Source organism: Poecilia mexicana, unplaced genomic scaffold (genome assembly GCF_051168715.1).
Source record: "Poecilia mexicana isolate PSO_F unplaced genomic scaffold, ASM5116871v1 scaffold_11, whole genome shotgun sequence".
Lineage (NCBI taxonomy): Eukaryota > Metazoa > Chordata > Actinopteri > Cyprinodontiformes > Poeciliidae > Poecilia > Poecilia mexicana.
Genome location: NW_028263380.1, coordinates 25,519,324 through 25,546,355, shown reverse-complemented (window position 1 = coordinate 25,546,355; position 27,032 = coordinate 25,519,324). Strand labels below are relative to the sequence as shown.

General features: G+C 39.9%; 2 protein-coding genes and 1 long non-coding RNA gene across 3 annotated transcripts; 2 read left to right on the top strand and 1 right to left on the bottom strand.

Annotated features, from left to right (window-relative positions):
- The first annotated feature begins 2,118 nt into the window (after window positions 1–2,118).
- LOC148156591 (uncharacterized) lies at window positions 2,119–5,435 on the top strand. Its single transcript, XM_088010490.1, has 5 exons — window positions 2,119–2,339; window positions 2,546–2,701; window positions 3,677–3,714; window positions 3,800–3,907; window positions 4,423–5,435. The coding sequence occupies exons 1-5, from the start codon at window positions 2,272–2,274 to the stop codon at window positions 4,557–4,559; spliced, it is 507 nt and encodes a 168-aa protein (XP_087866616.1). The 5' UTR covers window positions 2,119–2,271; the 3' UTR covers window positions 4,560–5,435.
- Window positions 5,436–5,803: 368 nt separating this feature from the next.
- On the top strand, window positions 5,804–6,788 carry LOC148156590 (uncharacterized). The gene is made up of 2 exons (XR_015764567.1): window positions 5,804–6,146; window positions 6,237–6,788. It is a non-coding gene; the product is annotated as an uncharacterized LOC148156590 (long non-coding RNA).
- A 5,566-nt stretch (window positions 6,789–12,354) lies between these two features.
- atp1a3a (ATPase Na+/K+ transporting subunit alpha 3a) lies at window positions 12,355–26,654 on the bottom strand. Its single transcript, XM_088010489.1, has 22 exons — window positions 26,522–26,654; window positions 26,012–26,071; window positions 25,539–25,742; window positions 23,910–24,023; window positions 23,497–23,631; window positions 23,296–23,413; window positions 22,249–22,337; window positions 21,750–21,929; window positions 19,712–19,910; window positions 18,566–18,810; window positions 18,271–18,463; window positions 17,609–17,784; window positions 17,055–17,191; window positions 16,741–16,891; window positions 16,474–16,642; window positions 16,140–16,294; window positions 15,127–15,250; window positions 14,890–15,035; window positions 14,609–14,739; window positions 14,035–14,136; window positions 13,721–13,812; window positions 12,355–13,601 (listed from the first exon to the last, which is right to left on the bottom strand). Exons 1-22 carry the CDS (start codon window positions 26,549–26,551, stop codon window positions 13,573–13,575), a joined length of 2,979 nt encoding a protein of 992 aa, XP_087866615.1. The 5' UTR covers window positions 26,552–26,654; the 3' UTR covers window positions 12,355–13,572.
- Between the last annotated feature and the right edge of the window lie 378 nt (window positions 26,655–27,032).

Here is a 27,032-nt window from a genome sequence, read left to right as displayed (position 1 = left end):
AGGAAGGAGGGGGGAAGACAGAGGGAGAGAGAGAGGGAGGGAGACGGAGTCCTGAGCTGTTCAGTGGGCAAAACGCAGCGTCCGAGTTAATACAGCCACACATTCAGGACGTTTGACTCCAACTGGGGGTCAGCCAGGCTTAAAAATGCAGACTTTAACTGTAATTTGCCTCTAAGTGAGGCTGTGCTTTGATCCTGAAAGGGTCAGTGAGGCGAAAATCAAAAGAATGAGAAAAAAAGGAGGAGAGGGGGAATTATTTGAAACAAAGAAACTTTTAGGAACCAAAACGTGTGAAGGTGAGCAAAACGGCGTGCAGAAACGCTCACCTTAAATCCATACGGAGGGTTTCTCCTCACATCCTGTTCCTCCCCTGCACTCAGCATCTTAGCTGTTTCCATGGCGACGGAGTTGAGACTGCAACCTGTGTGTGTGTGTGTTTGTGTGTGTGTGGATGGCCACAGCAGCAGGTGATGAAGCTCAGCTCGCGGTCGACAGTGAGCTTCAGCGTCTGGGAAAGTGATTTCTCTCCCGTCTAATAAAACTTATATTAAGGTCATAGAAGATAAAAAAAAAGAACAAGAAAAAAGAAAAACCTAGAGACATCATTAGAGAAAGAAAAACAACTTTAGGTGGAGAAGAAAGACCTGGATGAGTGTGGGAGGAAGCCGAGAGTCAACAGGAATAAAAACACAAAGCCTTCAGTGAAGCGAGGAAGCTGATATCAGAGGCTAAATAATACAGATACTAAGATATTTAACCAAAACCACACATCTTTAACAAGTTTTCACGACATTAGACCTGACTCAGTTCTTCTTTTCATGTTTTTACAGCACTTCTCAGGCAAAAAGCCCCAATTTTAACACATTTAAGATGATCTATCTGGGCTGCAACCTGAGAGGGGAGAAACAGCAATAACTGATAATTAAGACTCAATTCCTTTGACACGTTCAAACATTACCTGGACAGTTGCAGCCAAAAGAGATAAAGCTGCAGCTGAAAAGGCTTTTAAACATTTTACAGTCAGTAAAGTAAAGGTAAGGAATGACAGCGGGGCGGTGAGGCAGCAATATACAGCAGCAGGCTCCCTGACTGGAGGAAAGTCGATCTCTTTATGTCATGACTTCCTGCTGGTACACAGATTAAAATAGTCTCATATAACTATTTTGATTAATCTGATCATAAGTATTCAATATCTTTCTGAAGCTTTTGAATGATTACAGGAAATCAATGTATTAGCTAAAAATGTTTTTAGATTAAAACAAAATCTTACCAACTGTTTTGGTTTGGTTTCTAGTGCAAATATCTTAGTACAGTTGAAATAACACAAAGCTAATTTATGTAAGTTTTCAGCAGGATACCAGCTTAAGTCAATAACTCCTTTATACACAAGTTAAATTAGCAGATTATTTCATTTATAACATGAAAAATGTTTTGTCTCCTAAAGACAAATGTGGATTTCTCTTTCCAGGTTTGATGTGAAACTTTAGACTTCATAACTCTTTTTCTCTTGTTTATGTTTATTTAAACTTATTTTTGCATGTAAAACACAATAACAACAATAGACTCGGCCACACTTTTTATTGGTAATGACATAACAATGGAACAAGTAATTAGGTAATATATTAGTGAAAATGTTGGTTTAATTTAAGGTCGTTATTCTCTATGGAACACCATCCAGGTCAAATATACTGAAATTTCACAGGTACACAACAGGTAGACAACACAAACATTTCAACAATGCGCTAAAATACGAGGCTGAGAGCGGAAGTTTTATGCGTATGCTTTTCCCCAATAATTTCCCCATAAAAGTTAATCTTGATAAAACATTTTTTTCTTGAGATGGTTGGTGTGTGTATTAAACCTGATTCCATCCGTCGAATGCAGGCATCTGAAGGATGCATCAGGAAAAAAATGCGGAAACCAGCAATTAACTCGTCATCTCTAGAAAACCCCTCAGGAAACAATATTTTAGGAATACGTCCGCTCTAGGCTTCCATATTAAAACGTTGACAATGTTGTTTACGTGTTAAAGTCACGTATTTGAGCTGGATGGCCCCTCACGGATGTCCCGTATGTATTTTTTGAGAAACTGGGGTAAAATAAACCCACCGAACTGGGAGAATCGGGTCTAACTCACAAGACTTGTCCTGCTGCTGATGGTGGGCGGACACTTCCCGCACACAACCCGGAACCTCCGGGAACACGCAGCTCAGAACAGCTTCAGCAAAACTACCCAGACAAACCAGCTCAGGTTTCCATCTGCGGGGCCACATGGGGTATGTGGAGATCAGCATAGATGAAGGTGAAGATATGAAGGTGGTTCTACACAATGACCTCAGGTACGAACTAGCTAACCTGAACCTCTGCAACTTTCCTGTACAAAGCTCTGCGTTAACTGGTGATCTAATGTAAACACCACGCAAAGTGTGACCAAAAACAACCGAACTTATTCAAACTTCATAGATTAATTTGATTTTCACCCACTAGAAAGAACCGAGACCACATCCAGCTGTTATTTTAACGAGATTGTCTAATTTCCGTTTAGGTTTCTGCTCAGACGGCTACGGGTAAATGATTTACAGCGGCACCTGGTGGCCACATGGCCGAACTGCAGCTGTGGCACACAAAGATTGGACGATGCCTCATTCATCCAGGTCCTGAAGGCCTTCTTCCTCTTCTGCCTCAGCTTGGCTCTCACTGCGTAAGGCAACATTTATTACATTTTTGTAAAAAAATAAAATAAAACATGGAGAGGAAAAACGAAGTTGAGAAAAACTTCTGTTTTCATTTTTAAAGTTCAGATGTCAGAAACTGGTAGAACAACATATTAATCATAAGCACTTACAGAGGAAGTTAGAGGTAAGCTTGGCTAGAATTTACATTTGGTGTCATCTGTGTGCCAAAAATGGTAAATTAGACACTCCAGTTGCTCAGATTTCCGCTATGGAAGTTATGAATCATGTAATGCAGGGGCGTCAACTCATTTACATTTTGGGCCAAATCAAAATCAAGAATGTCTTCACAGGGACGGTTGTGAAAAATGTATTTATAAAACTACCCATTAAACTGTTGAGATATTAATAAGTAGTTTCTTCTACGTTCAACAGAAAGTCTTGAATTTCTATATTATATATGGAAGATTTTTTCACATTGATATAACTTGGCTGTAACAACAGGATATGCAGAGTACATTTCACTGTCAGTTTTGAGAAGAATATGAAACTTTTGAAACTCAGAAATTTCCAAGTTTTTGGAAATTTAAGTTTTTTTTATTCTACCAAAGTTTTGAAAATGTGCAAAAAATGTCAATTTCTTTACTTTTGAAGCAAAATTCCCCCCTCCAAAATTTCCTAATCAATTTCTGAGATTAATCTGAACATTTCTGAGTTTTTTTGTAGCAAATTGTTGCATTTTCACACTAAGAAATTAAGCTGATTCTAGTAAAGTTTACACTTTTCAAGCCCAGAAATTTCCAAGTCCCCCCCGTCCCCCAGGAAAATTTCTGAAATGAATCTAAACATTTCTGAGTTTTTTTGGTGGAAACCTTTCTTTTTTCTGTCTTTAGAGTCTGGAGGGCCACATAATTACCTGTGGCGACCTGGGTTTTGCCCCAGGGCCTCGCGTTTGACACGTGATCTAATGTCACTGATAAATCCTCTTTTTTCCTCTTTCATAGGACTTTTTGTGAACTCTACATAACCACTCTCACACCATGTGAGTATTCAGAGCAAGAGGATCATTTTCCATAAGATTGAAAGACAATAAATGCATCCAACACTTTTTCTTTGCTCTCCTGCAGATTCCTCCGTCAATGAGTTTGATCCCGTTCCATACACAGGTCACCAAACCTGGAGGGATCGGATTTTTAACCTCACGTCGCCAGAAATTGTGTTCCTGGGATTGTTCAGTGAGTGAAACCTAAACCTGGATCTGTTATTTCTGCCACAAAGTTTCCTTAAATGGAGCAGAAACGTCTCACACACGCGGCCGTTCAAGCTGCACAGGGACTGTTTGATAACCCTGCAGAGGTAACGCGCCATGCTGGAGGAGGGGGAGCGGCCAGAGATTGGCTTTGCACGGACGCCTCGTGACTTTAAGATCCTATTTGGTCCACTGGCTTAAAATCTAAAAAAAGAAGGAGGAAATCGTAGAAGTAAGGTGCTTTTGAGCAGATAAGTCAAGCTGGATGTGAATTAGTATTCTGAGCCACATCTTGGTGAATTAAGGTTTCTTTTAACACAGAGTCAAACCCACAACTGGACACACAATCATAATGTTTTGGGTAAAAATGAATAAAAATGTGTTGCAGCTCTGTTTATTGAAGGCTTAGATGGAAATATATTTAAAAAATCGTCAAATGAAGTCTGTTTTGCTGTCATGTTACTGTAGAATCTCATCTGAAGTTTTTTCTGTCTCGTACAGCTGCCATCTTTGTGCTCATTGTGCTGGTGAGGGTGAAGAGCAGACCTTCATCAGAGGAAAAGAGGGTGGAAGTGAAAACGATCTCTGGTGACATCCAGCACCTTCGCTTAAACGATGAGCTCAATATTAAATCTTAGGTTGGCTTTTTAGGTTTACTCTTTGCTCCAAATGTGGTTCCTTTAATAAAATATCAGCTTGGAGGATAAAAAGGGAAATATGGCTGACTATTGAGTATTGATTGCTTTTACTCTTAGTCAGACAACAAACTATAAATGGATGAATTCATATAACACTTGTTAGTTACACTGTACACTGACAGCACCTTACACTAACCCCACATTCACCCAACAGCACCAATAAGCAGATGGAGGGCAGCTTGGGGTTGGGTGCCTTGCTCAGTGGCCCATCGATGTATTTAAATTGTTATTCATTTTCGCTCTGCATGTAAATAATCTTCAGTTTTTGCCAGTTTGATGAACTTCCTGCCCTTGATGCCCAAATGTGATTTAAGTTTTAGTGACAGAAGACAAATCTCTGTTTGTTTGTATAGAACATTTTAGCAATAATCATTACATTTTGTCAATGCCATCATCACAATCATCGATATACATTAAATATGTTGATGAATGTTCCATTTCCTGCTAAACTGGTGAGGAAAACTGAAGAATGAAGCATATGAGTTATTTGTAGCAGATATAATCACAATAATCAACTATAAAATCATTTCAGCATTTTTTTTTCTGATTTTCTCTTTATTTGAAGTTTTCTTGTTTTCCACTCAATGTTTTTTTCCCCGTTGAGTTTCTGATGTTAATTTGGGGCTTTGATATATTTTATCTGCATTTATGCGACTGCTGGAGTTAAGAGGATGATCTGCAGACGTCAACATTTACATGTTTGTTTATTGATTTGCATTTGTTTTGGTCAACATGTTCACCCCAAACGGCTGTGTGATCACATTATTGCTCGTCTGTTTTATGTTTACGGTGATGTAATAAACTTTGCAGAAACTATTTTTCCAAAAGTGATGATTAAAAACATTCGGTAACACTTTATGTGAAGGGGGGTGAATAAGACTGACATAAACATGACATAACACATGTCATAAACATGAATAAGCCTTCATGAATATTTATGACTGTTGTCATAAAGCGTCATTTGGTAAATTATGACACTTTTAATACAAAGTTGACATTATTCAAAATGTCTTTGTTATGACAACTTGACATTAACCAAGAAATCATTACTGATATAAATTTGTTATAAAAGTATTACTGATTGCACTTTAAAAATGAGGTAACTTTATGTTATTAAAGGTCAAGTTTAAACAGTAATGATTTCCTGGTTAATGTCAAGTTGTCATAACAAAGACATTTTGAATAATGTCAACTTTGTATTAAAAGTGTCATAATTTACCGAATGACGCTTTATGACAACAGTCATAAATATTCATGAAGGCTTATTCATGTTCATGACAGGTGTTATGTCATGTTTATGACAGTGTTATGTCATGTTCATGACAGTGTTATGTCATGTTCATGACAGTGTTATGTCATGTTCATGACAGGTGTTATGTCATGTTCATGACAGTGTTATGTCATGTTCATGACAATGTTATGTCATGTTCATGACAGGTGTTATGTCATGTTCATGACAGGTGTTATGTCATGTTCATGACAGGTGTTATGTCATGTTTATGACAGTGTTATGTCATGTTTATGACAGTGTTATGTCATGTTCATGACAGGTGTTATGTCATGTTCATGACAGTGTTATGTCATGTTCATGACAGTGTTATGTCATGTTCATGACAGGTGTTATGTCATGTTTATGACAGTGTTATGTCATGTTTATGACAGTGTTATGTCATGTTCATGACAGGTGTTATGTCATGTTCATGACAGTGTTATGTCATGTTCATGACAGTGTTATGTCATGTTCATGACAGGTGTTATGTCATGTTCATGACAGGTGTTATGTCATGTTTATGACAGTGTTATGTCATGTTTATGACAGTGTTATGTCATGTTTATGACAGTGTTATGTCATGTTTATGACAGTGTTATGTCATGTTTATGACAGTGTTATGTCAGTCTTATTCACCCACCTTCACATAAAGTGTTACCAAACATTCTTCTGCTCTCTTTGTGAATGTTTGATATTTTTTCAATAGAGTCAATAGAGATGCACCAATCTGTCAATCAGATTGGAACTTGATCAATTATGTTCCTTGATCGGCTCAATTACTGAAGCATCATGTTTTGTATTTAAAAAAAACATTCTGAGTTATGTTGTACCATGAGTTCAACATGCAACAAATTGATAAAATGATGCATAAAATAAAGTTTTTCAGTCAGAAATTGTCACATTCAGAGAGCAAAATCTGTTTTTTGTTGCATTTTATACAAAACGAGTTTTTCCACAGCAGTGGGATAAACAGGCCACCACTTTTGTATCTAAACATAATGTATCTATAAAATAACATGAAATGAAGCTGTTTATTTATATTGACATTATATATTTTACATCATTCTAAACTTAGTTCACTGTAAAACTAATGATTATTTTAGAAATTGATTATTCTGACAATTAATTAATTGGATAAAAAGTTGGCACACTTTGGATATTTCTTTCTACCACTTAAGCCTTTTTTAGGCAACACTGGAAATATATTAAAAGATGTAAATAAACATATAATAGAACTGCTTTTTAAATGAGACATTTAAACATTTTATTGCCTAAAATACAACAACATAACTTTCCTGTAGTGAAGGTTTGATCAGTTGTAGCAGAGTATGGATCTGTGGCTAAAAAATCCTTCTAACACCAACATGTGCAAAGCTCAGCTCTTTCTGTTGGACTGAACATCAATACAGTGCAGAACTGCTGATTATTTCGTCGATTAACCCATTGATCGGACAGGAAAAAGGCGCTTAATTGATATTTTTTAACATAATTTGAATCAGGTGAAACTTAAACTGCCACTTGAGGAGTTCTGGATTGAACATATTTACATAAAAAGAAGATTTTTTTTTCTTAAATGCAAAATGTTATGTTATTTTGTACAGTTTTAGCTTAGTTACTATTCTGAGCATGTTGGGTTTTTTTTTTTTTCATCAAAACTGGCTTTTGTTTAGTCTGTATGCTCTGTACAATCGATTCCTAAATTATTGTCCTTTTAAAATCTAAAGCTGTCAAATATGGAATCAGCAGGTCAAATCTAAAGGAAACTCCAGAAATCTGCATCAGTCAGGAGAAATCTGATCGGTTTAAGTCTGGGACTTAATAAAGTCTTTCTGCTGATGAATCAGCAGCTGGGTTTCCATTACAAATCCCACAATTTTGCTGTTTGCTTTAAATAAGAAACACAATTAAAATAACGTGGATAAATTTGTTCACAGACCACACAACTGACTTTCAACCACTTCCTGTCTTCTTCATCGTTTCTGCCAGTAGTAACATCCGGTTGTTGATCACATGACTGGTTTGTTTCCACTGCAGTTTTACAAAACAAACTAATTTCAATACGGCTGAAACCCACCACATCCTAGTGCAAAAACTTTTTACTACAAAATGTAAGTTTTGTTTTTCAAAATGGCTGTGAATCCATTAATCAAATTTGTTTTTGTAATTCCAATTTGCACAGTTATATGATCAATGGAAACGAGGCTAGAGATAATTTTCCAGGTTTCTGGTCTAAAACGTGTGAAAATATGAATCTGTTCCATAAATAAAGTGAACCGACGGCGTGTAGGAAGAGACGCTCAGATGTAGCGACCGCATGCAACACTATTCATTATTAACACACTCAATATAGCAGCACTGGACACGCACACACACGCACAGTTCCTATTAACACAAACACACACTTGCACAGAGACAGAAGCCCTCCAGGACCCTCCCCCTGACCCTGCGACCTGGACGCCATGGCAACCCTCTGACCCATCCTGCTGTTGCTGTGGTAACAACCTTGGAGCATGTCTGACCACTGCCCCCCCATACAACACACACACACACACACACACACACACACACACACACACACACACACACACACACACACACACACACACACACACACACGCACACACACACACACACACACACCCTATAGCCCTGCAGCTGCCCCCTCCTCCTGCTCCACGCCGAGCCGAGGCAAACCGATCGATATTCTATCACACAGAACAGTGGAGCGAGAGAGAGGAGGCCACGGGCCAGCCAGATTACTGGAATGGGGGTGGGGGGAGGTGTGTGTGTGCATGTGTGTGTGTGTGTCAGAGGAAGCAAAAAAGGTTTTAGGGAAGGTAGAGTGTTGGGGAGGTGTGGAGAAAGGGGTTTTAGTGTGCGGGTGTAATCGGGTAGGAGATTGAGAGATGGTGTGTGTGTGTATGTGGAGAGGATAAGGAAAGGATGTGAGTGTGTGTGTGTCATAATGAGTGGAGTGGAGCTGCAGCGCTATGAGGCATCTCCTCTCCTTTTTATATTCTAACAGATGTTTGCCGGTGGATCTGTGTCTGCGTGAGGCTGAGGATGAGGAGAGGCTCGGCGGCGCGCGTGCAGCAACAGCCTCCGACTGACGACGCATGCAGCGCTGCAGAAACCGCCTCACTTCCCTCACTGTCAGCTCTGAACGCAGTTCATGAGGTCTGAGCGTAAACTACGGCTCATGACTGTGTCATATGTACAAAACTGGACAAAAAGAGGAGAAAAACAGAAACTCTCCACAACAGAGAAGTAAATCTGTGAAGGTTTATGGAGACAAAATGTTTTCCACTTGTCAAACTGAATTCTTTTTATAAATTCAGCTAACAGTTGTGAACGCAACCCGCCAGAATGACCAGGTCAGAAAAGAAAATACAATCCTGGACATTATAGAATGAGCTATTATTTACTGTCATTTCAATACAATCTAAAGATTTTATTCAGAAATATTAACACTAAATACTAAAAGGTAAAAGTCCTGCTAATGTATTATTAGATAATATATAAATTCAAACATCAGTGATAAAAATGTGTTGAATAAAAAGTAAATAAAACAATTTAAATAACCCAGGATGGTTAAACTAAACAGACACTGAAAAAAACACTGGAAAAGTAAATTAAATGAAACTAAAATGTTTCAAGGCCAGACTGAAAATCTCTCCCTTTCTCAATGATTTAAATCCCTGTAAATACATTTATGGGAAAAAATGTGCCACTAAAAATCATCACACATCAGCATTTTCTGTTTTTCTTTTTCATAAGCTACAAAAAAACTGACATTCTCAAAAACACAATTCAATCCTTTTAAACATTTTAAATGCCAACTAAAATATTTTATTTTCATTAGTTATTACACGGAAACGCAAAAAAAACCCTAAACTTTTACTTGTTTAATCTGGTGGAAAATAGCAAAAATGTCAAATATCATCACATAGCTACAGTAATGCACTAAAATCAGTTATATTCATTGTCTTTGACATATCCAAGACTCTAATCATCCCATTTATTTTGTGGCTCGTACTTTTGTTGTTATCAATAAACAATAACTCTATAATGACATTCAAGAAGATCATTTAAATGGCTAGAGTGGAGGAAAAAAGTGTTGAGCTCATTTAAGAGTGTTTTATGAAAAAAAAGCTGGAAAACATATGCAGTGTTCATATTTTCCCCCACAGGCATTCTGAAGGGAAAATGCATCACAGCAATGTAAATGACTTGAATTTCCATGAATTTTTGCTAAAGAAATAACTAGATAAAAACTAGCTTCAAAAATAACCCAAGTAGACATAAATGATAGAAATATTTCCTATTTTAATCGACCGTCCAGAGAGATCCGAGCACGCTTGTTGAAAAAGAACCTTAAAATTGATTCTGAAGAGGAAAATCTTTATATCTGATGTTTCACCTCCATGTCTGTGTCCTTTTGAGGTTTTTTGAAGCACCAATGTTGTCAGTTTTTTATTTTTTGTTTCTAAAACTGAAGCAGGTTTTAAAGATCGGCGTTTGGGCGGTGGGTGGGTGGCTGGGGGTTCAGGTTGTAGAGAGAGATGGGATCTACATTTATCTGTCATTTCCAACAGAGCAGGACGTCGGGAAGACATTTTCAGCAAAAGCTTAAGTCAAAGATCGTTATCAGAAGGAAAGTTCACATCACACAGGTGACCTTCTGTCCTCCTGCGGATGGTAAATGTGCTTAATAAGACATCCATCCTTCCATTATCTGCACGGCCTTATCCTTCAGAGGAGAGCGCCGACACTGGGGGAGGAAGGGCGTTTTATTGCCCTTTTTATAACTGGGTTCTCAGATTTGTTTTAGTCTTATTAGAAGACGTCTCAAACTGGCTCATGATTTACTTTCCAAGCACTTGCAGCTGAGCTCTAATAGAAAATACAGCATATTTCTGCAGTTTTTAGCAGAAAGTATAAGGAGGTGACCCATTTCCCTGGGTTACGACGCTGGGAGTCAACCGGGCAGCAGCACTCATTTGCTCTGTGAGCCTTGTAATGGTATTCATGAAACATGAACACCAGTGCTCCCAGTCTGAGTGTGTTTATTTGCACAAGTGAAGGGATCCTTAAAAAAACATGATTTGCTCAGAAGAACCAGGGCAAAGACCGCAGCTGCAGGTGACCCACATGTTTCTAAAAATGTAGATGAATTCCTGCTGAATGCCAAATTTCAGTTCAACGGTCCAACATGGCTGCCTTCTTGTCTGCTGGTCGTTCAGTTGATCACCGTGATATGATGGTTTAATTATAGACATTAAAACACAGGTTTTAACTGTGTAGACACTGATGAAGATGCTGTTTGAGCTGAATGTTGAACAAAGTAGTGAAGAAGGTCTGATAAATGCCACCATGTTGGCCACATCCTGAGGGGAAATCCCTGATTAGAACATCCTTTGTTTGTATTCATTGATAATTCATTAATACATGTTAATATTTAGCTTATGGAAAATATTGTGTGTGCTGTATTTTGTGAAAATGTCTAAAGTCAATCTGTTCCTCCACACGCTGAACGTCTCCCTACAGGTTTCCTATTGAATTTTGGTCCAGAACTCGACTGGCTGCTGATTTCCTTTTTGGGTTCTTTATTCCGTAAAAACACAAATTCGCTTTTTAAAATGACCTCTTCAGGTTGATGGACTGAATCCATCAACTACAGGCATGCTATGGAACACACACGCCCGTACCATGACGCCTGCACCACCGTGCGTCACAGTGGGAACCCAGTGCTAAGATGTGGTCAGCTGACTAAAAAGAACAGGTTAGACCATAAACGTATCTCTGGTTTTCTTCAGGCCTATCCAGTTCATTTTTTTACTTCTGGACTCACAGGTAAATGCAGAGCTTTGATGACTCTGTAGCAGATCATTAGCTGAGATATTGGCCTTTTGGATTTTCTTTCATCTATCCAAACAGTAATTAGTTTTCTTCCAACTTCCTGGCTTTCATTTCCTTTTGAAAGTGTTTGAGATCAACTCAGCAGGTAATTTTGGTCTCTTCATATTTTCCAATTAACTTTTTAATCAAAGTACTCGTATTATTCTTTCAAAAGCAGTGATCTAACTGGTTGATGATGCTTAAAGCTGTTACTTTTAACAGGTTTTTATCTCACGAGCATTTTTTTCTACACAAAGGAGATTAAAAACACTGATGAAAGATAAAAAATGTTCTGACCAAGTGTCACCATAACTGAATGAGTGGGATGATCATTTTTAAGATAAAATTCAGAAGACAGTTAATGAAATTGTAAGAACAAGAACTCCCTTTGAAGGATTCCTCCTTAATGCTGCATTAGGGAGGAAATGAAGGTTTACATCTGTTATTTCATTTGATGTTTTTCCATTCTTTAGGAATCATAAATGCATTTTCAGTCCTGATTTGTTTATTGTGACTTAATGAAGCTCAGAGGGAGAAGAAGAGACAACTTGACACTGCTGCCACATGTAAGAGTTGGTCACAGAATTTATTCCCATTTTTTTGACATAACTCCACACAAAACAAACTGGAGATCAAGCTGAACAAGAGAGATCCTTCTGTTTTCATTTAATTTAACTCTCTTTATTTCATCTGCTGCTGTTTCAGGAGCTAAGGTACAGGGCCTTATTCCACATTTTCCATAGATTTAAAGACTGAAACTGGAGAGAAATCTCTTTTTCCTAGGACACAGAAAGATTGTTTTCTTTATTTTTTAAAGGAGAAGGGAACAGGAGTGAGATCTGGTCGGGTTTGAGGAGGACGGAGGGTTTCCACAGTGTTCACAAACAGACAGAAACTGGGACAGATCGACAGGAGGGGAGGGGTGGGGGGTAAGAAGAGGAGGGATAAGGAGGGACGGTGTGCTTTGTCATGTCCGAATGAAAACAAGCAGCTCTCAGACCCACTCTGAACTTAAAAAGAAAAAGAAACAAAACTTTTACAAACAATTGAGTTTTTAAAAAACACGCAGTCATCTATTAGAAAACGATTAACAGAGAAGAATACAGGGATGGGAGGAGGGGGGAGGGAGTGGAGCCTTTCTTCCACCCTGCCGGGACGTCGGTGAGCGCTTGGCTCACTGGTGAGAAGAGGAGGAAGAGGAGGACGGCAGTGAGTAAAGAGGAGGAATGGCAGTGATTACGCAGCTGGATCTGGGCCGTTCGACTCCAGGAGGTGGACAGAAACGGGACGTCCGCTCCGCTCCGGAGGCGGGCGCGGGAGCTGCCTTGGGTTTGCGGAGGAACAGTCGGGTTTTTTAACTCGTGGATCAGGATGTTTGCGGAGCACCGAGCAGCGGCGGAATATCGAGCGCGCTAACGATGAGCGGCTGAAGCCGGCAGTGGAGGAACGATGTCGGCACAAACTGTGGCTCTGGCAGATTAGTGCTGTACAGACTTTGGATAGAAAAAGGACAGAGGGACGGAGAGGATGGGGAGGGGCTGTAACAAGGCCACGCCTCCCCCATCCTCAACCCTTCTGCTGTTGGTCCTCTCGTTGTCTTGGCAGTTGTGTTTTTAGTTTAGAAATGAACATGGGGGAGTGAAGAAAAGATGGAAGGATGAGTAAACATCATTTTCTCTAGTATTTTAGAGAAAATGAAAGGAGCAACACATGAGTGGATGGAGAAGGGAAGGCAGGGGCGAGTTTAGGGAAGGATGGGATAGAAGCAAAGGATGTTTTGATGATTTAATAGTAAGTCTCTTTTTCCACCCAGCCTGCAGAGACAGAAGAGGAAGAAAGGGACAGGAGAAGAAGAGGGAGCCACCAGTTACTGACTCAGGTTCATGACTGAAATGAGCCTCTGCTATCAAAGTGTGCGAGGGTCTGAACTCACCTCCAGGGTCTCGGCGAATGATGAGTTTTCGGATTTCGTCGTAAACAAAGATGAGGAAACTGTACGGAAACGCACAGAACCACCAGGTGGGCCTGAGGAGAGGCAAGAGTCAGGGTGAGAGCGGATCGGGACAGACCGGGCCTCGAAGGGCAGAACAAAAACTAAAAAAAGAAAATCACTACGCCTTACTGAGCTGCTAAAGTAAAGTAGGAGAGGAGAAATAAGACTATGGTAACTAGATTTAAAGAAACAAAAGACCTTTATCTGAATTTATTGTCCTTTGCAGGTTTGAACGTGTAGTGTAGGTTTCTTACTTGAGTGGGTACATCCGGAGCCCCACGTCCAACCCGGGGCAGTAGGACAGGAACGCAGCCAGAGCCGTTTCCTCAAACAACCCAAAGATCAGGATCTTATTCCTGCAAAACAAACGAAGGAGAAACAATTTGAGCGATCACAGGTAAAATGCAACGTTAGGAGAATTTAAGATGTAGCAGGAAATCCAGAGTAACAGAGGGGAAAGTAGGAACCCAGAGTTCAGCCAGAAAAAAACAAAAGTGTGGACTCGTCTCAATTTGCTCTGTAATCACATCCTGTCAGAGAACATCTGGTTTATTACTGCCACCATGTGGCTGCAGTGAGGAACTGCAATGTTTAAAAGCTGATTGAAAGCTGGATCTTTGTTCCAGATTTTTCACCTGCCGTTAAACTCAGATCAGCTTGATGTTGATTGTTAAATAAACTTCCTGGTTCAAGAATTTTTCTGCCAATCTACTGGAAGACCTGTAATCATCTGAGGACACAAGCCATTTCTTTTTAAAGAAAGCCTTTCATGATCAGAATTTTTTAAGGTCTATTTTTGTCAATGCTTTGAGATCATTTCATCCTCACTTCATTCCCTGCTGGAAGACGGAGTTGCGTCTGGTCTTGCAGATGATGACGTCGGCCCACTGCACCACCACGATGCTGACGAAGAAGGCTGTGTGGCAGGTGAACTCTACGATCTTCCGCTGCTCATACGTCTGGCAGAAAAACAGAACATGTTCCTGTTTCAGTGCTGCTTGGCTTCACACCATCAATTACAGTTATTGTGATGTTTTTCATGTTTGTTCCATGTGGCTGACATCAACAGAGAAGTCAGAAGGCTAACATGACAACAGAGAGACTGGTACCCATTGCTGGCCGTAGCTGTCCTCCAGGTCGTTGTTAGAGCGATCGTCCCAGTTCAGCCGGATACCAACAAGGTGAGACGGCAGGAAACCATTTTCAGCCATGATAACAAAATAGGCAAAGAAGCCACCAAGAGCTTGGATCATGCCTGCAGAAACAGAGCATATCATGCTGGTTAGTGTAGCCCCAGTGTGAATGTAGTTCATGTTTTATAACTCTGGTGGTAGAAGATAACCCACCAATCTGTCCATATGAGATACTGATGAGCCTCTCGTTGACCAGTTTGTCCCTCAGCGGGTTCCTTGGCTGGCGCTTCATGATGTCACTTTCTGCTGCTTCGTAGGCCAGAGAAATAGCAGGAACCTCAAACAGAACAAACACGGTTTATTCGTCAAACCTCAATCAATTTAATGGGAACGTAAACAAACATTTCATTTACAGAAAGAAAAACAATTTCTAAAATGTTTACATGAACAGTTTCAGATGAGCAGAAGAAGCTCAACCGATCGACAGTAAACAAGTGAATGAGCTCAATTTGAAATTTTTCGCCAAAGGGACAAAATACTTCAAGTTATTTTATCATTCAGCTGCCCAAACATTTTTCACATCCTCACATCAGTGTGAGAATAGGAGCCTGAAAGCCACGTGCCTCAGCAATACTACAACAACTGTAGAAACCATATGGATGTAAACAGGACTCAATGTTGGTAACAAATCTACAGCTCTATATCTTAAATATAGAAAGATAAACGAAAAATGTTACATGACTCAGATGTGACCTGAAAAAAGTGATAAATTCACTGTTCACTGCTGTAAGAGCAAATTTAAACCTGACAGATGAAGAATGTTGTTTATCACTTTCTGTGTTTTCTTTATTCTTCAGAAAGAAAAATGAACATACCAAAGATAATCTTTTCATTAGCCAAGCTTTAAGAGTTGGTACTTTAACTAGTGTTGGTCTGTATTATTCTTTAGATACCTCTGCATTTATATGAGGCAGTACTTAGACAATGACATCATGATAAAACTGTTTTTGCAGTTTGCACCTAATTTGCAGTTACACTCAATGAGCCATATGTTTCCTAGTGACTCATTAACTGATATTGTTTTATGTTTATTTACAGCTCAGATATTTTGATTCTCTTTGCATGCAAACATATTGTTTAATCCATCAAAGTGTGTAGAAATGCTGAATCTGTGGGAAAATGTAGAACCTAGGAGTGATCGGTTCTGACTGACACTTTGTTCTCACCATGTCGGTTCCCAGGTCGATGCAGAGGATGGTGATGGTGCCCAGCGGCAGAGGGATGTTGACCAGGATGAAGAACAGGAATGGGGTGATCTCTGGGATGTTGCTGGTCAGGGTGTAAGCGATGGACTTCTTCAGGTTGTCAAAAATCAGGCGTCCTGAAGACAAAAACATGACAAGTATTTAGTCAGGGTTTGCAGACACAAAAGGTCTGCCTGTAAAACAGATCATATTTACAATATTAAAGCTGTTTTAATTGTGCTTTTATTTCAGGTTCATTTCTCAACTTTTTACTTGCTCCAATCTCTAACACCTGCTTTGTTTTTAAATCACACACCTTCTTCCACGCCAGTCACAATGGAAGCAAAGTTGTCGTCCAGCAGGATCATGTCTGCTGCTTGTTTGGACACGTCAGAGCCAGAAATCCCCATGGCAACGCCGATGTCTGCCTTCTTCAGCGCCGGAGAATCATTCACGCCGTCCCCTGTCACAGCCACGATGGCTCCCTGAGGGAACGTTCCACATTCATATTATCAGACCAAATATACAACAGGAGATCTACTAATGAACAGCTAGAATCAACTGTAATGTTTGTTGGCTCTACCTGTCGCTGGCAACCTTCGACAATAATGAGCTTCTGCTGTGGGGAAGTTCTAGCAAAGACTATCTCTGTGTGGTTCTTCAAAATATCGTCTATCTGGTCCTGAGTCAGGTCTTTCAGATCTGTGCCGTGGATCACGCAGGCCTTGGCATCCCTACAAAACAAAAACAATTTCAAGCAACAGTTTCCTCCAAATGATAAACACAGCTGTCATGAATCTAATTATTATATTCCTTCAATTGATGATCTAAATAATCCCTCATGTTTTTCATCAATGGAATAAGACTAGATGCATAAATGTGGGCCTGCCGTCTGACCTGGCGTTAACTTGGCTGACAGGAATGTTGAGGCGAGCAGCGATGTCTTCCACCGTCTCATTGCCCTCAGAAATGATCCCGACTCCCTTAGCAATGGCCTTGGCTGTGATTGGATGGTCACCAGTCACCATAATAACCTTCAGAACAGCAAATAGGAGGCATAATTAGAAAATAATCTACCAAAATAAAATGACATGTTAATAAGTTGCTGAACACACTAGGAAGCCTTTCATTTAATGTTAGAAATCACTGACACATAACGAGAGCAGAGTTAATCTTCAGTGTTAAAATGATTGGACAAATAGATGATAATAAATATACTCTTCAGAAATACGATTTGCCTAATAATTGGTCACACAGTGGATGCATTTCTCCTTACAGCACTTTGGTCTGTTGTGGTTGCATAAGCTTCTTTATAATTAAAGTTAAATTGAATTTGGACTGGAACTTGTATCAAAGAGTAGAACTGCAATAGAAACATATTTACAAATGTTTTAACTGTGCTGATTTTCTGGGCTTCTCTAACTTTAAAGTTGGAACTGGAAGGTTTTCACCTTGATGCCAGCGGAGCGACATTTTCCCACAGCATCAGGGACGGCGGCGCGAGGAGGATCGATCATAGACATGAGGCCAACAAAGCAAAGGTTGTCTATTTGGAAGTTGACATCATCTGTGTCGAAGGAAAAGCCTTTGGGATACTTGTCCTGTGGCATGAACAGGTGGCAAAAACCTGGAAGAAAAGGGGCAGGAAAAGAGAACTGTAAATACGTTTTGAATATGTCCATGTTAACCTTAGCATAACCAACATACAAATAAAGTTACAAAAAATGTTTTAATTCTAACTGAATAAAACAAGAAAGGTTTGGTCTGGTTCAACTTCAGACAGTGAGAAAAAATGAGCATGTGTCTTGTATGAAAATATCTGGTTTCAAGTGTGAATAATGTTTTCCAAATTTAGGCATTAATCAAACATTAGATTGAACTTTATTACGAAACTCTACAGTTTGAATATCAAGCACTTTCCAAACCTTGAAAACACTTAAATGAAATGGAAACATTTTCTAGGATTTCAAGCACCAGTACAAACTCTCAATATATTTCATTAACTTCCAAACTTTCGATTCTTCCCGTGTCATTTCAATTTATCACACATCATTTCTTTACTAACTTGGTTTAATTTCTTTGTGCCTGGCATTAACCTGGGGTTTATTCTTACCCAGTACTCTCTCCCCCAGTCCTCCCAGTTCCAGGTAGGCGTTCTGGAAAGCCTCCTTCATCTCGTCGTCCATTGGCTGCTCTTTGCCTTGGATTATGATGGTGGAGCAGCGGTCCAGGATCCTTTCAGGGGCTCCCTTCATCACCAGCAGGTACGGACTTACATTTTCTTCCTCAGTTTCATGAATTGAAAGCTGAATGGGAACAATATTTCGTTGTGTGTTTAATAAAGAGTCGTTTCAGAGTTTGCGGCTTCTGGTCTGACCTAGTCCAAGAACTATTGGATCAGCGACTACCTGATACTTGTTGGTGGAGTTGAAGGGGATCTCAGCCACCTTCTTGTACTTGTCCCTCATGCTTTTGACGCTGCCACAGGACAACTCGATGCACTTGAGCAGAGCTGACTCGGAGGCGTCGCCGGCTACATCACGTTTCAGGATGGGCAGAGATTCCTGACCGGCCTTGAACACAGCACGGTTGCACAGTCCAGCAACGCGAGCCAGAGATACCCATGTTACTGAACTTTTGTCAAAAGAGGAACCTAAAAGAGTCAAAAGAAAATTACTTTATCCGATGTCTGGCTGTTTCCTGCTACACAACTAAAATCTGATTTCTTATCGAGTCTCTTCTACACTGAACTCTTGAGAACTTAATGCTCTAAAACTAACAGGGAAAATAGCGGTTTTGTTTTTTTGTAGATTGCTGAACATATAAAAACTTTACCAGCAGTACATTTCATGAGGTGTTTAGCTGAATTTAAGATTTATTTTAACCTCTTATCTGCCATGGGGACACCAGTGTCCTCACAGACCTGTTGACCTACATTTAGGCGCTTTGGAAGTAACAAGGGCTCATGGTTAGGAATCAGATAGATAACATGCACAGTGTGTGTGTGTGTGTGTGTGTAGGTGAAAAGAGGAGAGTTGAGCTTTAGTTTTACAATTAAGATATTATTGTACAAACAGGTCAGATGATAAATTTTGATTTTCATAATACCAACAAGAGTAATTTTATTGATTTGTACAATTATTGTTATTTTATTATTGTGCTGTTGTCTTTTAGTCTGTCAGTGTTGATTTGAAACACTTCTCTATTATTTATATGATCTTAAATATTGATTAAAACAAAGTTTCCGGTCAGTGTTTATAAATCTAAACCAGAGGCCAGCAATGACCTCCTCCTCTAATGAGAAAAGCATTTAATATGTGAATTAGAGCAGCTGGTTGGGAATTCACTTATTGTAAAAATAGTTTTTATAGAAGACAAAATGAGAGCCTAATGAGAAAATATGATTTATCTTACAAATGCTAGGCGATGACATAATCAAGGTGCTAATTGGTTATTGAGCTACATATAAAATAAACTACATAAAAACCTGGTTGAACTCAGAACTAGTTCTTGTTAAGGATGAACTGAAACTCCTCCCAGTTCATATTTCTCACCAGACTGGTCTTCAGTCGTGTCAGCCTCGTGGATCTGATTGTCGAACCACATGTGGGCCACGGTCATCCGGTTCTGGGTCAGGGTGCCGGTCTTGTCGGAGCAGATGGTGGAGGTGGAACCCAGAGTTTCCACAGCCTCCAGGTTCTTCACCAGGCAGTTCTTACGGGCCATTCGCTTCGCAGTCAGAGTCAAACACACCTGGAAGGACAGAGTGATGCCAGAGAGGGAGGCCGAGGAGGAGACAAACGGAGGAAGAGAAGGATGGATAGATGGCGATTACAACAAAGAAAGAAAAGAATAAAGATAAATTAGTGCTTTATATGGGGAACCTGACGTTAGAGGAGCATCTGCTTGAGCAGAGTTAATTAGTAGGAAACTAAACCAAATAAGAAACGGCCCAAACGAGATTCCTGAACAACTTTATTCTCCTTAACAGCTCAGCAAAATGCACTAACATCAAGATTCCTTCTGAGAAGTATAAACAGCCAATAAAGCGATGCAGAGGCATGACTGAGTGAGGTGACGCAGCAGAACAGCAATGCATTATGGGACATGTGTCAAACTCGAGGCCCAGTGGCCAAATCTGGTCCGTCATAGCTTTTTTGTGGCCCTCTGGACTCCAGGGCCACATAAATAGAACCTTGAAGAGAACAGCTGTGTGTTTAAATATTATTTTATCAGTCAAATCAAACCAGGTTTTATCTGTACACTGTCAAATTTCATCAATCAGTCCCTCCAGTTTTTCACGAACGCAAAAATTCATGCAAAATCAACAAAGCCCTGCATTACTATTATAAAGCACAATTGTGAATTTATTGCAAATTTTCTGCAAAAGTGGTTTAAAACTTTGGGTTTAAGCAATGCTAACTCCCACCTGCAGGTGGCAGTGTTTCTTAATTGTAATACCATGCTGCCTCAGTCTATCTTGATGTCAGGTTATAGTCTGATTGATGTGGCAAGTAACACAAAGTCACATTTACTGTCATACATAAGCGTAAATATTGCAAAATTCCATGCAAGTATTTCTAAAGCAGCACCACAAAATCTGTGATTTTGATTGCTAAATATCACAAAAACAATTGCAAAATCTTGGAGGGACTGACCAGTGTGAAAATATGATCAATATGCATAATTTTAAAGTTCTCATTGAATGCAGACACAACTATTTATTAATATTTTAATTAAGAGGTTAATAGGTTTTAGCAATGCATTCTGGCACAATCTGCCCTTTGAGAACATTCCTCATCTTGATATGGCCCGAAATGAAATGAGTTTGACACCCCGGCATTATGGTATTGAGCCAAGTACAGCAAGGCCAAAGGGCCAAACAGAACAAGCCAAGGCCGAGCCAAGGAGGCCAAGTTCAGACTATCAAGCTAAAAAGTAGCAGACCTAATGTCATTACATTAACTAGCTGTTGTCATTGCAGAAAGCCCCGCCCTGGAAAAGAGGGGAGAGACATTACAGAGAGGAGAATGGACAAAGAGAAACACACAACCACATGAGTGCTTTGGTACAAAGACACACACACAGAGAGAGAAAGAGAACTGAACACATTCAGCACAGATACAAAAACTGAGCCAGACACAAAGTTACAGCACAAAAACACAAAACTAAGAGAAAAAACACCACAGGACAAAACATTAAGCATAATCACTGCAGTTACAAAACACACACTGAAACAAACACACAGCAGACTGACTGTAACAACAAATCTACCAATGTTCAGTAAAATAGTATTTTAGTGAAATGTTTTTCAAGTGCATTTGTGTTTGTGGAGCTATGCAAGTAAAAGTTACCTAAAAAAAGTAATAAATAATTCTTATCATCATTTTGTTATCAAAATACTACCACAAAATATTGTGATAAAACCTGTAGTCCATATTGCCCTCCTCTACCTACAACAAATATAAAGGACAACACACAAAATGTAGCTATAACAAAATCCCAACTCGACAGAAACATTACAGAGATGATTGTCTAACCCCTCCGTTTTTTTCACCACAAACACTCAAACCAGTTTCTCTGAAAACTCACAGTGACAGTAGCCAGAAGTCCTTCAGGGACATTAGCGACGATGATGCCGATGAGGAAGATGACAGCCTCCAGCCAGGTGTAGCCCAGGACCAGCGAAAGGATGAAGAAGGTCACGCCAAGAAAGACGGCCACGCCAGTGATGATATGGATGAAGTGCTCAATCTCCCTGGCAATGGGTGTCTGAAAAAAGATGAAAAACAAAGTCTTGTTCAAATGTAGATCTTTTATAAGAGTGCTGGCAGCTTTATGCTTTAAATAACCTGTTTTTAACCTTAAATGAAACGATGAACCTCATCTCTCTTTTTGAAGCTCAGATAAGCTGAAACTACTCTGTTATGGCAGAAAAATAAACGTACACAACCATCTGTAAACCCAAAAAGTAGAGAAACTGGATAAAGTAGGCATAAATATTTGATAACCATCTTTAACTGATGTTCTTGTGAATCAGGAGCTTTAATGCGCCGCTGCAGGGCGCGGCCTGTGGACATGAAGTTGTTACCTTGCCGGTCTCCAGGCCTGAGGTGAGTGTGGCGATGCGACCCATCACTGTACGATCACCGGTACACACGACGATTCCACGAGCAGTTCCTAGAGACAAGGTTAGAGAACACTGTTACACTTATGGCATTAAAAAAACACAGGAAGTTAAAAACAGAAACTAATCAAAATTATTACATAGAATCACAATAAATGAAAGCATAAACAGGGTTGACTGTTTGATTTAACTTGAAAGCACGAGACATGAATTGTGACCACAAGAGGGCACCAGGCGAAAAATGATAAATATAGCAGGAATTTTAAACTATTGTCTAATTAGGATCATCATAGTTTTATCTTTAATAGCAAAATGCATTACAAACATATGAAGCTGAAGTTGGAAAACAATAATTACATTCACACAAATGTCAAAATATCCCTGTAGTGTTAAATACATAAGAGCTTCTTCTATAAATTTCTAATCTACTTATTAGTCTATTCAAAGCATGTGGAAAAAGAATGGAAATCCCATCCAGCCTATTATATGTTTATCCCTAGTGGGGTCACGAGGAGTGCTGGTGCCTATCGGTTAACAAGCGAGAGGCGTCATCACCCTGCACAGGTAACCATAACCCTAACCCAGGGCAACACAGAGACAGACAGGACAAACAGTCATACACACACACAACCACACATAAGAAGAATTTAGAGAGACCAATCAACCTGACAGTCATGCTTTTGGAATGTGGGAGGAAGCTGGAGTACCAGGACAGAACCCACGCATGCACTGGGAGAACATGCAAACTCCAGACCCAGGCCAGGATTCAAACCCAGGACCTTCTTGCTGCAAAGCAACAGTACTAAAAACTGTACCACTGTGCAGCCCAAAAAAGGGAAGTTGCATTATTTTATTTAATAAACCATGTTACTTGATAATTAAAAACAACGTCACTTGTCTGCTACACCTTTCTACTCTATAAATACATTGCACAGATGAAAGGGTTGTTTGTTGTCTCCATTAATGTTAAATTTATAAAGACCATTATGAACTTGACAGTAGTGAAGTTACCCTCGACACAGTTGGTGGAGAAGAAGGCGATGTTTCGGGTTTCCAGAGGGTTGTCATGGGTACACTCAGGTGACCTGGTCTGGGGCTCCGATTCTCCAGTCAGGGATGAGTTGTCAACCTGGAAACGCAGGAAAACTGTTTAAAATTAGTTCTTTAAATAGATAAATTGATAGAGCTTAAGTTTTTTTTGTTTGTGGACACCTTGCAACCATGGGAGGAGATGATGCGGAGGTCAGCGGGGATCCGGTCGCCTCCCTTCACCTCCACCAGGTCTCCTGCCACCACCTGCTCGGCATCTATCTGCATCTTCTCTCCCTCTCGGATCACCAAGGCTTGCTGGGAACGGAAGGTAGTCATGAGATATTTCATAGCTAAATGTTTTAACTGGTATAGAAAGATAAAAAAGTTGTGGCAAAATAGTTGGGTATCAACTGGTACAAAGCAAAAAGTTTTACAGGAATAAAATTTAATGTAGAAACATCAGACTGCCACTGTAGAAACATTTTGGAAGGGTTCTTTTTTTTAAACACTATGAAAACAGCATAGAAAGATTCACTATCTATGTTTCTTAGAGATTTAGGAAAAAAATCAAAAACCACAAAAGACATTTGCACCTGAGGGACCATGTTCTTGAAGGACTCCATGATCTTGGAGCTCTTAGCTTCCTGAAAATAGGAGAAGCAGCCGGTGACGACGACAACAGCCGAAAGCACAATACCCAGATATAACTACAGAGAGAGAAGAAGAGAAGAGAAAAAACAGGAGACTTTCAGATCTGATGTAAAAGTCTGTCAAGTTAGATCACTTTTCTAATCTAAAAATATGTTGCATATATTTTTAGATTATACAAGTATAATCTAAAAATATATGCAAAAAATATATTCCTTTCTTTCTTCCTGAAACAAAGGAAAACTATTTTAGAAAAATGTGAAGTTATCACTGAAGTCTTCAAGCTGTAGCTGTTTTTATTGTCTTAAATGTTAACATGTGGTGAAACACGTTAACTAACTTCTCAAAGCCCTGTTATCTATATTTGTTTGTGGCTGGTCATTGGAGCATGAACTCATGTTTTGGTGGCTAACAGACAGGAGCGCTCATCCTGGCTCAACACTGCTGCTGTTTCATGACTCCTCCCTGCGGACTGACCCACAGTATTTTGTCTGGTCATGCTGTGTGCGTCAGAACCGTTTAGCCTCTGTTCTCGGCTCTGTTCTGTGCTCTGACCCGGCATGGAAACTGTGCTGAACCGACAATATCTTTCTCTTCCCCAAACGTTCCAAACACCAGGAGTCACCGTCTCCTAACGGCGTCATGAAAACGGACGCTAACAGGACGAAGTGTGTCATCCTGAAGATGGGCCAGTTGGCAGCGTCGGGACAAACAGCTGACACACTCATCCCGGAGGACTCTGCACAATGATCTCTGACGAGATGAGGGGAAACAGAGCAGCAAATACTCACCCTAGCACTGACACGTCTCCACAACTATCAGGCAGAAAATTATGACCACTGGGGGAGAAACTGAAAAGTACTGAAACTCTCTAATGCATATTAGCAGCAAGAAAACATTTTCTTCTGAGTTGACTGTTTAGAAGCTGAAGAATTGGGGGCTCTGGTCAAATTATGATGGGGAGTCCACTCTGTTGGGGTGTTTTCCCACCTGATACTCTGGTAGACTGGGTTCCACTGGGGGACCAAAATTGAAACATTTGTTACATTTTCAGCTGCTGCTGTTCTCTTTCCACTGCACTGTGGCAAACTAACCAGACCGACTGAAACGCCTGTTCATCCCGACATGAGGGGGCGCTGCACCGAGAACGACTGAACAAAACGACACATAAACCTCCAAAGAAGACATGAGCACAACTTCCATCCTCACAAAATGTAAAAAAGCAGTTGTAGGATTTCTTTTTTGTAAAAGTCCGCACACCATTTCACCAGCTAGCGCTAGACACACACTTTTGTTTTGGTTGTATTTACCCAGAATGCTCTGTGTTATAATCTGCACAGAGGTCTCATGGCAGTCGGTTTTAATTAGTAGTATGAATGTCCACACCAAAAAAAACAACATAAAAGATTTCAGCAAAAATTGAAATTGAGCATCAGGACCTGCTGTGTGAACATAGCCTGATTCAGTAACTATCTGCCATAGTTCCACTAAAATTACATTGCAACAATGTTAGAAGCTACATTTCCATTTAAAGCAACTTCAAGCATGAATGTTTGTGACCACCGTCCACTTACATTATCCCCAGGAGGATCATCCTCTGTCGCAGCCTGGATGGCATAGGCCAGGAAGCAGAGGATGGCACCGGTCCACAGCAAGATAGAGAAGCCACCAAACAGCTGACGGCAGAACTTGATCCACTCTGGAGTGGTGGGGGGTGGGGTCAGGGCATTGGGTCCGTCCCTGGCCAGGAACTCTGCTGCCTTGGCATTGGTCAAACCCTGGGTGTGGTAAACACAGAGAGGGGATCTATACCAACCAATCAGTAGGAGGGTCATAGATATAAACAAACATGAAAACAAATCACCAAAGAAAGGTTGAGCCCAGAAGCAAAGCATTTAGGACGGAGAATATTTGTTTTAAACAGAACATTTCTGGGGAAAAAAAAGAGGGTTTTGAAACTGATGTTCTAACTGAGGTGAAGCTGCTGTAGTTGTCCTGAAACAGGAAGTTTCAGACTGATCTGTGTGGTTTGAAGTTCATATCTTACCTGAACGATATCCGTGTTGTATTTCCGGCAAACCTCCTCAACGGACATTTTATGTTCCGTCTGCAGAGAAAACAGATGGGCGGTGAATTTAAAAACCTACATGAAAAACCACTAAACGTAAGACAGCAAATCCTTGTTTTTAATACAGCAAAGCATTTTTTTTTATCTTCAGTTTGATATTATTTAATCTGAAACATGTTAAGTGGCTTTAAATCAACAAGCTATGTTGTGGGTTTGAACTTCTGCCTCTTAGAGAAATAAATCACTCCACAAAGAAATTAAATAGGTCGTCCATGTTAAACCACACCCTGCAGGACGAAGTGCTAAAAACATCTTCTTTATTATTTCATTTAAAAACTGAAGATCAGGTGACTTGATTTTACTCTTCTGGTTCTGATCATCTCTCTGCTTCCACATTAACCATTAGTCATACAGTTCTTCATCAAATGAACCTGGGTAACACAGATGAATGCTGAACATCAGTATCTGAAACACAGGAAGAGCACGTACGATGGGGACTTCTTTCTTCAGGTCATCCATGTCCTTTCCTCCCTTCTTCTTTTGAGTCTCCTTGTCATCCGTGTCCTGTGTGGTGGCCACCCGGTAGCTGTCCGACCGTCCGTACTGGAACACACAAAGGCCAAAAAGCTTTCTTTTAGCCCTTCATAGTAGAGAGCAATATCTACTAATCAGGAACAAAATATAAGACAAATAAGGAACGAGATACCAGGCGATACAATCAGGACACATACTGATGGTTGGTGAATCTGACAACTGATCTATAGAGGATATAATACTGATATATTAAGATAACAAGAGAACCTTCACATTGATAAAAGTTTCCAGATTAGGTGTAATCTGTAATTTATCCCACCATCATTTCTGACTCTGTTTCTGTTGTTCAGACTGTGATGGAAGGAAGGTACAAGTTACACTGACCAGAAAAAAGAAAATTCAACTTAGACTTGGACTACGAACAAATCTTACAGTAGTTTATGAAAACATACAATAGCCCAGTCTG

Bases quoted from the DNA above. Each gene is read 5' to 3' on its own strand.
- LOC148156591 (XM_088010490.1), top strand. From the start codon at position 2,272: ATGGGGTATGTGGAGATCAGCATAGATGAAGGTGAAGATATGAAGGTG. The intron at 2,702-3,676 runs GTAAGGCAACAT...CCTCTTTCATAG, and splicing joins CTCAGCTTGGCTCTCACTGC to GACTTTTTGTGAACTCTACA. The intron at 3,908-4,422 runs GTGAGTGAAACC...TGTCTCGTACAG, and splicing joins TGTGTTCCTGGGATTGTTCA to CTGCCATCTTTGTGCTCATT.
- atp1a3a (XM_088010489.1), bottom strand. From the start codon at position 26,551: ATGGATGACCTGAAGAAAGAAGTCCCCATC. The intron at 25,743-26,011 runs GTAAGATATGAA...TACCACACCCAG, and splicing joins ACAACACGGATATCGTTCAG to GGTTTGACCAATGCCAAGGC. The intron at 17,785-18,270 runs GTAAGAATAAAC...CTTTTCTTCCAG, and splicing joins ACTGGGGGAGAGAGTACTGG to GTTTTTGCCACCTGTTCATG.